The 15,461-nt window shown below is 34.3% G+C and overlaps 1 protein-coding gene across 3 annotated transcripts; it reads left to right on the forward strand.

The window, feature by feature from the left end:
- Positions 1 to 229: 229 nt before the first annotated feature.
- On the forward strand, positions 230 to 15,154 carry LOC110687046 (ATP-dependent DNA helicase At3g02060, chloroplastic-like). 3 transcript variants are annotated; one of them, XM_021863674.1, is made up of 14 exons: positions 233 to 1,108; positions 1,759 to 1,984; positions 3,825 to 4,070; positions 5,500 to 5,634; positions 7,744 to 7,868; positions 8,312 to 8,451; positions 8,947 to 9,017; positions 10,374 to 10,535; positions 12,122 to 12,208; positions 12,336 to 12,509; positions 12,683 to 12,727; positions 13,180 to 13,536; positions 14,204 to 14,532; positions 14,629 to 15,154. In XM_021863674.1, exons 1-13 carry the CDS (start codon positions 303 to 305, stop codon positions 14,303 to 14,305), a joined length of 2,676 nt encoding a protein of 891 aa, XP_021719366.1. In that variant the 5' UTR covers positions 233 to 302; the 3' UTR covers positions 14,306 to 14,532; positions 14,629 to 15,154. The 3 variants fall into 3 exon arrangements, with proteins under 3 accessions (XP_021719369.1, XP_021719366.1, XP_021719367.1); XM_021863675.1 differs by having other exon boundaries at positions 14,636 to 15,154; XM_021863677.1 differs by lacking the exon at positions 5,500 to 5,634 and having other exon boundaries at positions 230 to 1,108.
- Positions 15,155 to 15,461: the final 307 nt, after the last annotated feature.

A 15,461-nucleotide genomic window follows, 5' to 3' on the forward strand; every position in this document is an offset into this window, starting at 1 on the left:
GTATTTTCGACTTGTAAAATTGAATTCTTAAGTACTGTATTTGGTTGTGATATGAATTTTTGTGTCCTATTTTTGGATTGAAATCAATTTGGTATATGTATATATACATATATATATATATTTTATATATATAAGTTTTGAATTGAAATTAATTATGAACAAGACATGGAAAAAAAAATTGTACTTTCACAAAATGATCAATAATTGATGGTGACACACTATCTCGGAAATCCTGGATCCGCCACTGGTCATTAACGGTTATCAGATTTCTAAATTGGTGATTAGATATTTTCAGCAGCTTTATGTCTACTCCACAAATTCTTCACATTATCAGTTTACCTGTATCTCCCTTCCTTCTGCTTAAACCCTCTCAAAACCCCCCATTTTCAATCACCATTTTCTTTCTCCTTCAAAAATGCCAAAACCCATCTTCAGTTTCAGCTATCTTTGCTAAACTTCCACCTTTTTCACCCAAAACCTTCAATTTCTTAGAACTAATGGCTGCCACAAAACTCTTCTTCCTCCCAATTTCAGATAACTGTTTCAAATTGAGCTCATACCCTCAATTATCCACCATCTCTATCAACTTCAAATGCCCGTGTCGCCGCCATTGTCGTAAACCCCAATTATTAATCTGCAATGCTGTTTACACTGAAGGGGGTTCCCGGACCAAATCATCCTTTGGAAAGGAGAAGGTTTCTGACTCAGAATTCGACCCGATTTCGGCCTTAAACGAGAGAATAAGGAGGGATCATGGAACCCGAGACTCTACGAAACCAGCTTTGGATTCTAAGGAGGCTGAGAAGTATATACAGCTTGTGAAGCAGCAGCAGCAAAGAGGGTTGGAGAAATTGAAAGGGAAAAATAAGGAAGAGAAAGGAGGAGGAAAAGAAAGTGGTGGGATTAGTTATAAAGTTGATCCTTATACTCTAAAATCTGGGGATTATGTAGTTCATAAGAAAGTGGGTATTGGAAGATTTGTTGGGATCAAATATGATATGCCAAAAGATGGTTCTGAACCTATTGAGTATGTGTTTATTGAGTTTGGAGATGGTATGGCTAAGCTTCCTGTTAAGCAGGCGTCGCGTATGCTCTACCGATATAATCTGTATGGTTTCTTATGATCCTTTCTTATTGAAATTCAATCTTAATTCCTAGATTACTCACTTCTTTTGTTAGTGAATTTGGAGTGTTAGAAATTTAGAATATGAGTTAGGACTTGTTAGATGAATACTTGAATAGGGAAGAACTTGTAGGACAGTACATATTTGAGCTTTCTTGAGTTGGGTTTTGCCTGAATATATAATGTCTTTTGCTGCTGATGTTAGTATTTTGACATTTGCATTCACCTTCTTGTGAGAAGGTTGAATGTGAAACAAAATTGTATGACAGTTGTAGACCTTTATTTATCTCAGTAATGGAATATTTTTGCCAGTATAATAAACAACTTTGTGAGGGTCATGACATACAATAGTTTGCCAGTGTAATAAGCAACTTTGTGAGGGTCACGATATACGAAGTATTATCTTGTTAAGACTTTGTTATGTTTAATATTAGTGAAAATTTCGCTGGTATTGTTGTGCATTTTTGTTTCTTTTGACATTTGCATGCTACCACTGTATTCCTTACAACTGCTGGCATTAGTGAATCAAGAGTTTACTAAGAATATTTAAGTGCCTTTTTTATGATGATTCTTGTATATCCAGTCTTCCAGGCTCCAGCATTCAATTATTGAGTGTTATGTATTTCCTATTTCAGTCCAAATGAACCAAAAAAGCCACGAACACTCAGTAAACTAAATGACACAAGTGCATGGGAAAAGAGGAGGACCAAAGGAAAGGTTGCAGTACAGAAAATGGTAGTTGACTTGATGGAATTGTATTTACATAGGCTTAAACAGAAAAGACCTCCGTATCCAAAATGTCCATCAATGGATGAGTTTACTTCTCAGTTTCTTCATGAGCCCACACCAGATCAAAAACAGGTAAAACACTTTCTATTACTGAAAAGCCATTCTTTTTGCAGCATCACTACTTCTCATTGGCAGTTAAATGCAATATAACTATCTAAGTGGCTGTTTGGTTTATGTTGGAAGTAAATATCCGTGAGACTTTGCATTTCATGAAAGTTATCTCCCTTGTTAATCTACAAAGTGGAATGGTTTATATGTTTGATTAACACTTTAGAATTTGCACTTCATAGGAATTTGGAGGGTAGATATTCAAATTAACCAAAACACATGGGGGAATTGTGGCTCATGAAGGGGGGGAGTGGGCTAGCCACTTCCCATGGTGTATGAGAATTCGAAATATCCATGTAATATCAACTTACCACAAACCTTTTTCATGTAAACCAAATAACACTACACATAAGCACTTACTAGGATTCTAGGAACTAGACCATGTCCATTAATGTCAATCAAACAAGGCCTAAGCTGTGCTCTATTCACCTTAATTTCACTAATATGAACTTATGAGAACTTATTTGCTTGAATTGAACTTATAGTAGTTATGAATGCAACTCCAGTAGGCGGTAGCCCTTATTAGCTTTGATCTATAGTTTTAAACTTAGTGAGCTTGATTTTCATTACTCAAATTTTAAGAGTTTGTTATTCTTATTTGAACTTATTTTTCTAATATAAATTAATTAAGGCAAGGGGAACAAAGGCTATTGCTAATCCTTGAGGCATTTTTTGTTATTCTTATTTGAACTTATTTTTCTAATATAAATTAATTAAGGCAAGGGGAACAAAGGCTATTGCTAATCCTTGAGGCATTTTCATTGGAATTTCCTATTTAATATCCGACCTAGGTTTAATAACGCCCCCCCCCCCCCCCCCCCCCCCCCCCCCGCCTGTTTTTTTTTGTAATCAATTATGGAGGAAAGGGGCTTGTGGCCATATAATTATTAAGTACTGCCGATGGTATTATTACAAAAATTATAACTAGTTAAAATAGGCATGAAGAAGCTAAGTGAAATATACCTCTTAATCTTTTGGGGCATGAAAATCTTTCACGAGTTTTTATTTTTTTTATTTATTTTTTTCCTTTTCTTGTGGAGTTTGATCTTAGCGTTTAAGTTTCTTGTTTCTTTGGTTTTTGTGGCAATAAGTGACTAATATCAAACATAGATATTTTTCTTAGTTCTAGTTATACAAAAGGTTGTATTGTAGGAAGGGCTTATGTTGGTGGTATGCTGAAATTTCATCTGAACTTGTTCAAGATTTCCCTTTTGGAGCCTAATGGCCCCTTGAAGGAACCATCATTTATAGTGGATCATTGAGGCACACCAACTACTCTAGCATGCCACATCACCCCTTTTAGACAGAAGGACAACAAACATCTTGTATTATTTTATCTTGGATGTATCATATACTTGTATGAGTTGTATCTGTCAAACTACCCAAAGTTGCTCTTTATATCCAAGGTTTGTCTTGCTATTGTGAACATTGTCTCAAATTTTAACACAATTTGAGCAGTTGATACCCCAAGTGCTTGAGAGTTAAAATGTCAAATCAATGCTTTAGTATATATTCTGGAACTATCAGTTAGGTTTGACCAATTATGAGCTTCAACTACTTTTTTCTTTCCTTCTGGTTTAGTTGGAATAATTCTTTCTTGGGAGAGGAGGGGGAGGGGTTTTTACTAAATTAGTTTATGCAAGGCCTTATAGATCTATATCCTTAGCCTCATTACCTAGATGCTGCATATTTATGCTATGTTTTGATGCACACCTCTATCGAATTATAACCATGTCAAAACACAAATGTCATTTCCTGCTTCATGGTTGATACTTCTAGTTAGAGTACTTGACATTTTCTGCAGGCTTTTATTGATGTAGAGAAGGATTTGACAGACAGAGAAACTCCAATGGACAGATTGATATGTGGAGATGTTGGATTTGGCAAGACTGAAGTTGCATTGCGTGCAGTCTTTTGTGTTGTTTCAGCAGGAAAGCAGGCAATGGTTCTAGCACCAACTATTGTGTTAGCCAAGCAGCATTTTGATGTGATTTCTGAGCGATTTTCCATGTATCCCAATATCAAGGTTGGACTTCTGAGCAGGTTTCAGGTAGGCCGAGTTGTAATTTTCTTAATATCATAGGATCAGTGATAGACCATGGATATATATTAGTAAAAGATGTATCAACAGCATTTATGCTTTTTATTTATGATGTTATCAAATTCCAACTTTACAGGTTGAGCATTGGCTGATATTTAATTAGACATTCAAAGTAAAGTACAATTAGTATTTAAGATATTAGTAAACCTAATACCAATAATTTCAAAGTAAGTGTTTTCCTATTGCTTAGCAGATATAAAATGCTCAATTGACAATCTGAATACTACATGTTTGATTTGCACAATACATTACATACATGAATTTTTCACCACTTGTAGGCTCAGTTTCTTAAATTTATCTGCTGTGCAAGTCACTTTTTTTTTTTTTAATTTTTTTTATTATATTCTGCTTCGTTATGCTGTTGCTTTATGGGAGCTAGGTAGGGGTAATATATCATTCTGGGAAGGTGTCCATTTTTCATACCTTGAACTATTCAGTTGTCATACTTTAGACCATTTACCCTAGCAGCATTGGAGCTTAAGTGTAATGCAATGTATTTGAGTATGCTAAATTGTTAAATGTGAATTTCTTCTCATATTGTACCTTTTCATATTAAAAAATGTAGACATTGTGTGTACAATCGTGGAGATCGGAATATTGGATCAGGAAAGGCCTCTTCATTTGTTCATGGCTATGTTTATTCCAGGCACATACTAAGAAATACTATGCCTAAGATTCAGCTCTATGTGACTAGCATCTTCTCCTTCTATTCCTTTTTCATTGATTTATATGGCTATTTCTCTAAACTCAGGTCCATAACAAACTCTCTGTTCAACTTCCTTGTCCCACTGCCACTTGATGGAAACTAGTGGCAGATGCCTCTGGCCTAGCATCAGTTTATTGAGCATCTTACCAATCTGATAGTCAAATAATTGCAAGAGCTTTGGGTTGGAGATCTTAGAATTCAATGACCCTATTTTTGGAGAGACTACAAGAGACCGTGTGAGGGTGGGAAGAAGAGAGGTGCCAGACTCTAGTGATTATAGAGGTGAATATGAGAAGCAGGGGTACACTTCACTAAGTTACAAGCTAAGGGGAGTAACAAGGGGATGAATTGATGATCAAAGGGATATTTTGGGGGCAGGGGGGGGGGGGGGGGGGGGTGGGGGGCGATGAACTGGGTTTCTTGCAGATGGGGTATGAATTTTGAATTATTCATAAACTGATACGGAGAATCAAAGATATCCGCATGGTGTTGTTATTAAGGAATGGGTTTCCAGATTCTTGAAACCATAAAGATCCTTTCTCATTTGCAAAACTGGATATTTAACTTTTAAACTCTGAAAGAAAACCCCCTAGTAAATTAATAAAAAAATAACTTGCTGTTACGTACTATATTTAGTTTTGTTAGGAACTTAGGCTTGCTTCCTATATGCAGACCAGAGGAGAAAAGGAGGAATACTTGCGTCAGATAAAAAAGGGTGAACTGGACATTATTGTGGGAACTCATTCACTTCTTGGAAATCGCGTTGTTTATAATAATCTGGGCCTTCTTGTAGTTGATGAGGAGCAGGTTTGGCTCCTTTCTTCTGTATATCTTTTAGATGATGATTATGTGTTTGCCATCTTCTTTTACATATTTTCATGTATGCTGTATTCTTCTCTTTCTTCTATGTTGAGGTGGCATATATGACTTGTGGTAGTTTCTCAAATTGGTTATTCACATTTTCTTGTATGCATAGCTACCAATATTTTTGTTCAGTTCTTTGTCAGACCATTCTATTCAACAACAGTATCCCATTGCCTATGATGAGGTACTTCATAGGGCATAATAGGAGAGGGAATCAAATGTATGCTACCTTAACCTTTTGACCAACTCTTCCTTTGATTTACACCAAAAAACTTTTGATTTGGTACATAAGAAACTAGCATATATGGAGTATTTATTAACATTTTATCTACATTGTAATCTTATGTTGATAATCTATTTGTTCTTGATCATTTGGTTATATTGAAAATTGTTTGGGCTTTCTGTTCCCGCATCTGTAATCTCATTTCTTGATTTGTGACAATGATCAAGATGAGCTAAGTTAAGTTATGATGTCTTGTTGTAGTATGCACTTCATGAGCTGGTAGATGTTATTCAAAATTAATCCAAGTATTTCCTCTAATACTGCAATATTGAGTATGAAGTATAATTTTTTAAAAGCACTTTTAGTTGAACAAAGCATGGCCTTTTTTTTGTATTTACCAATCTAGAGTCCAGCTCCATTTTGTTTGACCTTGATATGTGGTTTTTATGCCGCTATGAGGCCTATTTCATTTACATTACTTTTAAATATTTAAGCGCTCTAAGTTTTCGATTACACATTTTATGTTGCTTGCTGCCCCCGAATCTTGATGAAAACATCAATTGTAACATTCTAAAAGCACACAATTAAAATTCTCCATGTGGAAACACAAATCAAAATTTATATATAAAAAAGAGATAAAAGAAGAAAGACAAATTCTCACTGTGGAAGGTATACAATCAATGCAAAATGCTTTCTTTTTCCTCTGTAAATTATGAACTGATCATTGCCTATGGAAGTCTTATTGATGGCAATCATACAAAGATTAAACAGCCATAGAAGGCTTTCTCTACTTAAGCCCTTAGTATTAACTAGATTGCAACTGACCAATCCACATCTTACCACTCACCTTTATTTATCTATACTAACGCGATAACGCTCTATATTTAATCTATAATGTCATACCTACTCTCCCAAAATACAACTGGAGGAACACTTTCTGCTCTCAAACAGAAATGTTTTGGAGTCTCTAGGCATAATATATGCATGGTGCAAGTGTAGCCATCTAAACTCCAAATCACAACTTACTGTTGCGAACTGTTTTTTTTTTTTTTTTCTTTACAAAAAAGAAAATATTTCTATATATCTTCCTCATTATACATTAAAATTTCTGCTAGTACAGCGGATTCCCAATCATCTGTGTACAATAAAACAAATATCAATGAAACCACTTTCAAATGTCTCAGGATTGCTGTCTCACAAAAGAAGATTTCTCATCACAAATATATGTGGCAGCAAGTCTTGTTCTTGAATTCAGTTTTTGCAAGATAGCCAGCTAGCAAATTATGGCTTGATTGGGTTCAAGAGCTCTATGCCAAACCCATCTGCTTCACACAACTTTTGAGTGGATACCTTAAATCCTAATGGTAGCATCATTGTAAATAGGCCTTTTGGATGTGCAAATCACTTTGTACCAAATAACCCTTATTATTCATGTCCTCAGAGCTAATTATGAGCTTTCAATGCAAGTTGCCAATCATACTTACCTACATGAGTCATAATCCATGTACTTGCTTCCAAAAAGAAGAACCTGATGTAATGCTATGAATATTTCATGCCTGTCAAATTCATTGAAGGATAGCAAGATTTCATACACTCCTAGAACCCAAAATGCATAGAAAGTGAAGTTTGTCACTTATGAAGTTATTATGTATAGTTTCCATAGTACAACTGTTTAATCGAGATGTTTTATACATGGAATTTAAGTACTATCTGAATTTTTGAATCTTGAATACTTTTTAAATTATCTATTTGCAATGAATGATAAATCCCTCTGATATATGTGTGGATCTACTGTTACAGTGATGATGCAATATTTCTTTGCTTTACAGAGGTTTGGAGTCAAGCAGAAGGAGAAGATTGCTTCCTTCAAAACCTCAGTTGATGTTCTCACACTGTCAGCGACACCAATACCACGAACACTCTATCTAGCTTTGACAGGGTTTCGTGATGCAAGGTTTGTTTTCACTTTGAATACTATCTAAAACAGTTACTTCATTATAAATATAAGTAACTATAAACTGTATATGTATATCCTGTTATTTGTGTGTCTCTATATGTCATGAAATTGACACTGACTGAATGCTTTGATTGGTCTCAAGTGAAAGTGTTCAAAATAGAAATATTTATCTTAGACTTTTTTGTAATTTACATGATCATTGTTTAAGTTTAGATGCTTCTGATTAGACTTCTAAATATAAGGGTCTGACAAATACACTAGGGAGAGGTCCTCAGCTCATGTGTGACTAAACTACTTTCAGTTTTAGAATCAACTCCCTTTTCCTGTATCTCTTCTGCAGGGAAGAAGAAGGAAAACATGTAGATATTCTGTAGAATGTAGCTTCTATCTCTACAGAATTTTCCTGGTTCAGCTTGATAAATTATATGGTTTGTCTGCAGTTTAATCTCAACACCTCCTCCAGAGAGAGTCCCGATCAAGACACAGCTCTCAGCTTTCAGTAAAGAGAATGTAGTATCAGCAATTAAATATGAGCTGGATAGAGACGGCCAAGTCTTCTATGTTCTTCCTCGTATAAAAGGTGAAACAAGATTCTTTTCTTCAGTCAGATGTCTGTTCTAGTAGAAAATGATAATTATATTAAAAGCATCTGAAAAGGACTAGTAGCTACGTAGTATTAAATTTTAGAAATTTTACTAGGTTTATGGATTGTCTGCATAAGGTGATAATGGTAAAGAGGGAACATACATAGGTATTACAAAAAATAGCAAGTAGAACAGAGAAAGTGTAACAAAAGATTATGTACAGAATTGATTCTTAAATGTACATAAGTGTACACTAACTCTATTTGTACAGCTTTTTAGGTGCTTGTGTCATAAATTGCAAGTAATGGAAGGGTTTTCAACATTGTATTTCGTATAGTTGTATATGTCATAGGGCTATCCACCAAAAAAAATTGAAAAGGAGCTGTAAATTAGTATGGTTGATATGATAGTCAAAAGCTTTGCTTTATGTGTAGATATCTTGGCTGGGTTTGGCTGTTTGTATGAAATTTTGAGCTTATACTATTTTGCAGGACTTGAGGAAGTCATGGGTTTTCTTGAACAGTCCTTTCCAGATGTTGAAATAGCCATTGCTCATGGAAAGGTATTTCATCATATATTTTTCTTTATTTATTTCCCCTTTTACCTTCAGCTAGTTGATATCTACTTTTCTTGTAAATTATTTTAAAAAGTCAAAAATATGTCTCTCCGGAGAGATCTTTTAGGTTTGCAATAAATCCTATAATGAAGAAAAAGGAGCTTAAAGAGACTGAGAATTGAATTTCCACCAAGTCTATATCTATACAATAAACTTTAAAAAAGTGAGAATGCCTACTATTCATTTTGGGAAAATATCAATAGTGTTTTTGTCATGTTGGCATTGTTTTTTTCCCCATTTCTTTTCTTAATTAAATCTAGTTTTCTAACTATTTTTTTTCTTTTGCAATTTTATAGGTTAGGAAGAGTGTTTCCTTAAAAAAAAAAAGGTGAAATAATACTAATCACATTCTTATGTTGTATAGGGCAAGAAACTAAGAATAATTCATTATTTCTATAACATAATATATATATATATATATATATATATATATATATATATATATATATATATATATATATATATATATATATAACTTACATGTAATTTGAGAAAGAGAATAAATTTTTTTTATTAAATTTACAAATATATTGTTTGATTTTTTTTGTTTTTTTACTTTCTGTAATCTGTACTGAGTATTGTATTTTAAATTTTTCATGAGTCAACCAAACATATTATGCTCATAGTCTACACTTGCTCAGTTGCTCCCATACTCATAAATCATATTAATACATTTTCTCCTATAAACTGTTCCATAATTAATGTACATACAATTACATACTTGCACAATTAACTGAACACTAGCATAAGCAATATTTTTACAAGTATAATACTAACAGACATTCATCATCTACACATCAACCATAATTAAATTACTTGTACTTAGCAGAGTTGGGTTATCGTGCAATATAATTCAAACTAAACGATTATCATTAACGCAAAATCCATAAATATTAATTTCAAATTTGGGCTATTGCGCGCGATGGCACAGCTAGTTCTTAGAAAAGTATGATGGATCAAAATCGCTTTTTATACCTGAAAGAGATAACCTTGCGAAGCCTTCTTAGCATGACTGAACAGTGGGCACTGGAGTGCATTTGAACAGTAGTTGGTGAAGTTTTAAGTGAAATATTCATCTGAAATTTGGAATGGTGCATCCTGATAATTAAAATATATGCTTTTCAGATATTCTAGGCTGGCTCTGGAACTTTTTTTCCATTAGGCTGAAGTTTTGGGAATTACTTGTGCCTCATTTTGGTCTGATTTCCTGTCGTATGATGATATGCATACTATACATCTTTGCTTATTATTCTAATCAATTGGTGTTTGCATCTCACATTTTTCATCCACTCTTAATTCCAGCAATACTCGAAACAGCTTGAAGAAACAATGGAAAGCTTCGCCATTGGAAAAACTAAAATTCTTATATGTACAAATATAGTGGAAAGTGGATTAGATATCCAAAATGCAAACACTATAATTATTCAGGATGTTCAGCAATTTGGACTTGCACAGCTATATCAGGCATGTTACTTTCTGCCCAAACTGTGTACAAGTATTTATTTAAAAGTTCTAGACATTAAGGGATGTCTTTAACTATCTGCGATTGTTCAATTTGTATTGGTGAATAGCTAGCACTATATTAGATAATAGAGTTTGCATGTAACGATCATGGCTAATAGAAATAGTACAAGCTTTTTTTTTTTTTTTTTCTTCTTTTTTTTTTGGGGGTGGGGGGGTGGTGGTGGTGGTGGTGGTGGTTGGGTGGTGGTGGTGTAGGTGGAGGAGTGGTTAGAACCCTCTACAAAATAAGTTTCTGCATCAGAAGCTAGGGTATTAGCCACCCATTCCACACTTGTTCTCAAAAGTAAGCCTTGTTTCTAGTAAATGGTTGAGGAGAACCCTAAAAGGAGACAATCTTCTTATTAGTGGAGTTTTACAAGTCGTTAGGGTGGTTTTACAATATTTCTAAAGCTCTCAATGCTTATGGGATTGCTACGGCTTTCTAGGAGTTAATATATATATATATATATATATATATATATATATATATATATATATATATATATATATATATATATTATTCACAAACCTAAGAGCAGCCCTTTTTTCCCTCAGTTATATCATTTGTCTTTGCTCCATAATTACCATGTTTGGAATTTATTGTACTAGTTACATTTTCAAATACCACTAAATGATAGGGTGTCAAAAGAGCTCTTTTTTCTAATTATATGTCATAAATCAATAAGCCAAGTGGAAAATTCTAGGGTCTTCATGTGGTAAATTTTTTCTTAGTTGCTTTAGTTGATCCCCTCAAATTCTAGCTTCATTGGTTGGAAAATTCTTTTGGAAGTCGATAGATGCTTCAACAACAAAAGTTGGTATGGGTTCTTTCACCATATAATTGCTTTCTTTTCTGGCTAGTATTGAGTCTTGTTCACAATTTTCTTACACTTTGACATGGCCATTTATCTTTGGAGAAGGTTACTTGGCCTTGCCCTTTAGAGTTCATGTGTTGGCTATAGCTCTGTTCAAGGGTTTTGGTGAGCGTAATGAGAAAAAGTGCCATGGTGCAATGCTTTCATGGCAATTTTATGGTGTTTGGTTGGAGCGAAATTGCCGTGTCTTTTCTTTTGATTTGATGTCTTCTGGTTTGTTGTGGGACAGTCACTCATTTAGCATTGTTATGGGCCAACATGTCTGAGACTTTCAAAAGTTAATCAGTTGGGGAGGTTCAAAGAAATTGGGCTAATGCTAATCTCTTATTAGTCTTTCTGTTGATAGGACATTGCATGTCAGCTGTCCTCGTTGTACAGTGTACTTTTTTCAGTTGTCTTTTTATATTTACATGAGAATGGATGGTATAGGTTTCTGACTTTGCTGATTAATAGGTTTTTCTGTATTAACTTTTTCTGTTCGCTGTTTGCAAGGGATTAGCGAATTAAGAGTTATTGATTGAAAACAAATTTGTCTTTAATGCTTGATAGGAATTTACCTTTAACAACTTCTATTTTGGATGATTCACATACATTGTTGTGGAAAATGTATGTATGTATTACTATCTCTCCTACTGATTCTATATCTTTGTCACCCCAATTCCAATTCAACAGCTGCGAGGAAGGGTTGGGAGATCAGATAAGGAAGCTTACGCATACCTATTTTACCCAGATAAATCTCTGCTGTCTGATCAAGCACTGGTTTGTCTAGTTACCCATTGTTGCAATCTCAGTTTGATTAAAGTCGTTCAATCATTGTCATTTGTATCAACATTTTTTCTAAATTTCAAGTTGCAGTTACTGAGATGAATTTCACTTACACCTGTAGGAGAGACTTTCAGCCCTTGAAGAGTGTCGTGAACTTGGTCAAGGCTTTCAGCTTGCTGAAAGGGACATGGGAATTAGAGGTTTTGGTAATATATTTGGTGAGCAGCAAACAGGTGATGTAGGAAATGTGGGCATCGATCTCTTTTTTGAGATGCTTTTTGAGAGCTTGTCCAAGGTAATCTGTCTAATTCCTTTGATATATACCTATTATTCTTGTATCAAGCTTTTGACCCATTGTTGAAAAATAATTTTCCAGTCTTGTTTCAGCTAGGTTTTGTTTAGATAGCCTACCTTGAGAACCCTTTGGCTTTGCTTATTGTGAATTATGATTCTGGCCTTGTTTCGCAGGTTGAAGAACACCGGATTAGATCTATTCCTTATCAAGATGTTCAGGTACTAAATATCGTGTAATGATGTTAATTAACTGATAAAATGTGTTAGTGCTGCAACTTCTTAAAATAAGTCAGATTTTTGCTATAAGAACAAGCAAAAATTGACACATAAGAGTCAATAAGTCGTTTAAAGATAATTTCATCACAAGATTAATTGATAATGTACTCACACTTCTGAGCGGTGGTCTTAATAAGAATTGGAAATAGTTTCATTCCTGCAAAAGCACCAATACCTTAAAATTCCATTTCAGAAAGCAACCCTAAGGATGATAACAAAATGCATTATTTCCAGTTAATTGGTGTATGAGATTCAAGAATATATAATAGCATCCAGTAATGTGACCATGTCACAAATCCATTATGTGATTGATGACAAGCAATTTATGATCCAATTATTCACAATTCTATCCTTATCTAATTTCTAACTCCCTTCTTTTAAATTTTCCATTCCAGCTTGATATAAATGTCAATCCTCATCTCTCTTCTGAGTACATAAATTATCTAGAGAATCCCATGGAATTAATAAATGATGCTGAGAAGGCAGCAGAGAAGGACATCTTGAGTTTAGTTAAATTTACAGAGGATTTGCGGCGACAGTATGGAAAAGAGCCTAACTCAATGGAAATTCTATTAAAGAAACTCTATGTGAAAAGAATGGCAGCAGACCTTGGGATTAACCGAATTTGTGTCATTGGAAGGATAGTTGGCATGGAAACAAACATGACTAAAGATGTATTCAGGATGATCAAGGACTCCATGGCTTCTGATGTTTTGCGTAGTTCACTTGTGTATGATAATGGACAAATTAAGGTAAGTGTTTTATTCAGGCCTGTTATCAACTGTCCTTTCTCTGCAGAAGTGAACCTGTAGAACTTTTTTATTTATCTCATCTACGTACCTATTTGTTTCATGGCATTATGCTACCTTTTCATTTAGAAATTCCCTTTTTATGACTAGTATTATAGAGGGTTTGTCATACAAAACTTCCAGCAAATTGATTGTCATATCATGGACTTTCTGACAAGCTTTGTTGATTACTTCTCTGTTGAAAAGCAGAGAAGTTACCATAAGTTCCTTGTTTTGTTTTCAGTGAAGATGAAAGTTAGTTGGAAAATTTGACCGGGGATAAAAAAATGAAAAGCTATACTGTACTCCAATCTATTTTTTATAACTATATTTGTACAAGTCATCTTATACATTTGCAAGAAATAAGAGATATATGAAGTAATAAATAAAAAAAAGAAAAGCAGGGTGGGAAAATCTAAGGAAAGATGACCTATCTACCTTTACCATCTTCGGCATGCTTTACTCCTAATTTTTATCCTAGAACAAGCATCTTTTAAGCGTACGTGTCATCTATAAGGTGGAAGTGATTATATGAAATAATGTAGTTGGTGGATAATGCTCTCCTTGTTGCCTCTTTGTAACTTACCTAACGGCAACATGCTTCCATTGTTTTCTTTATTTGGTCTGACAGACTGAACTACTTCTGGAGCTACCAAGGGAGCAACTTCTCAATTGGATCTTTCAGTGCTTAGGAGAACTGCATGCTTCTTTGCCAGCCCTTATCAAATACTAGTGCTTTTGCATATGTGATATTATTTCATAGTTGGGATTTTTGATCACCTTAAAGGGAGAGAAGTACAACTTTACAAGGAACCTTGTTCACCGTGGCTTCAATTTTCTTAACCCTCCTGTGTTCGAGAAGCTGGTGATTATATTGATCAAAGAAACATTTTAAGAAAAACAACCTTACACAGACAGTCTGTATATAGCAAGTTATACTTGGCAGGAAAACCTAACCAGGTAAATTTCTTCTCAGGTGCCTCTTTTTGGTTTTTTCTTCTCATACTGATCCTGATAGCTGCATGTTGCAGAATTGCTGACCAGTTTATGTTGCAGGATGCAGGAATCCAGTGGGTAAAAGGTGCATCAGGGTTGTCTCTTTTTCATCCCATTTTCTTCCGATTTTCAGCTGGTAAAATCCCTGGAGTCTAAGAAGTAGGTTGGTGTTGCGATATTGCAAATGAATGGTCATAAGATCTTGCGAATTGCAAATCAAAGAAGGTGATCTTCACTTGGTCCAATTAAGCAAGATTATATCTCAAGCAGAAATAGAAGCATTTTGAAATAGATAATAACCTCTATTTGGCTGTAAGTAGATGGCCAATTATTTGTTTCAGGTGTTAGCGGCTATCTGATTTTTTATGCTGATTTGTATAGATGTTTGGTAGTCATGAATAGCACTTAGCTGCTTGATTGTATAAATGACAACTTAATGATATGATTGTTGTCGAGTGCCTTTATCAATTAAACTGGTGTATTTTGGATAAACTTACCTATTCACCCTCCCATGTGAAAAAGACCCATACTTAAACCTCCCTTTCAACGAGCTAATAAGGGTGTTTCATGAAAGAGATCTTACAAATCCAATATTCCAATTTTTTTATTCTTTCTTTTTATTATGTATGTAAGATGAAATGATGAATTGCCTCTCACTTGTTAACCTATTCAGAGTTTGCAAGCTAGATTGTCAAAGTGTTCTTAATAGAGAGTGAACCCCCAACCTCAAGATTGGGAGGCTTAATCCTTATCAATGGATCAAGCTTTGCTTGGTAATCCAATATCCTAGTGGGAGTGTTTGCTTACGAGAAAATTGTTAGAGAAGTTTGAGTCAAAAAATTTTACCGCCAAAAAGGAAAAAAAAAAAAAAAAAAAAAAAAAAAAAACAACAA

The sequence above is a fragment of the Chenopodium quinoa genome, unplaced genomic scaffold (genome assembly GCF_001683475.1).
Source record: "Chenopodium quinoa cultivar QQ74 unplaced genomic scaffold, ASM168347v1, whole genome shotgun sequence".
In the NCBI taxonomy this organism is placed as follows: Eukaryota; Viridiplantae; Streptophyta; class Magnoliopsida; order Caryophyllales; family Amaranthaceae; genus Chenopodium; species Chenopodium quinoa.

What these genes read in the sequence shown, in the direction of transcription:
- LOC110687046 (XM_021863674.1), top strand. Translation starts at nt 303, where the DNA reads ATGTCTACTCCACAAATTCTTCACATTATCAGTTTACCTGTATCTCCC. An exon ending in CCACACCAGATCAAAAACAG is followed by an intron (nt 1,985 to 3,824) that starts GTAAAACACTTT and finishes CATTTTCTGCAG; the next exon opens with GCTTTTATTGATGTAGAGAA. An exon ending in GACTTCTGAGCAGGTTTCAG is followed by an intron (nt 4,071 to 5,499) that starts GTAGGCCGAGTT and finishes TCCTATATGCAG; the next exon opens with ACCAGAGGAGAAAAGGAGGA.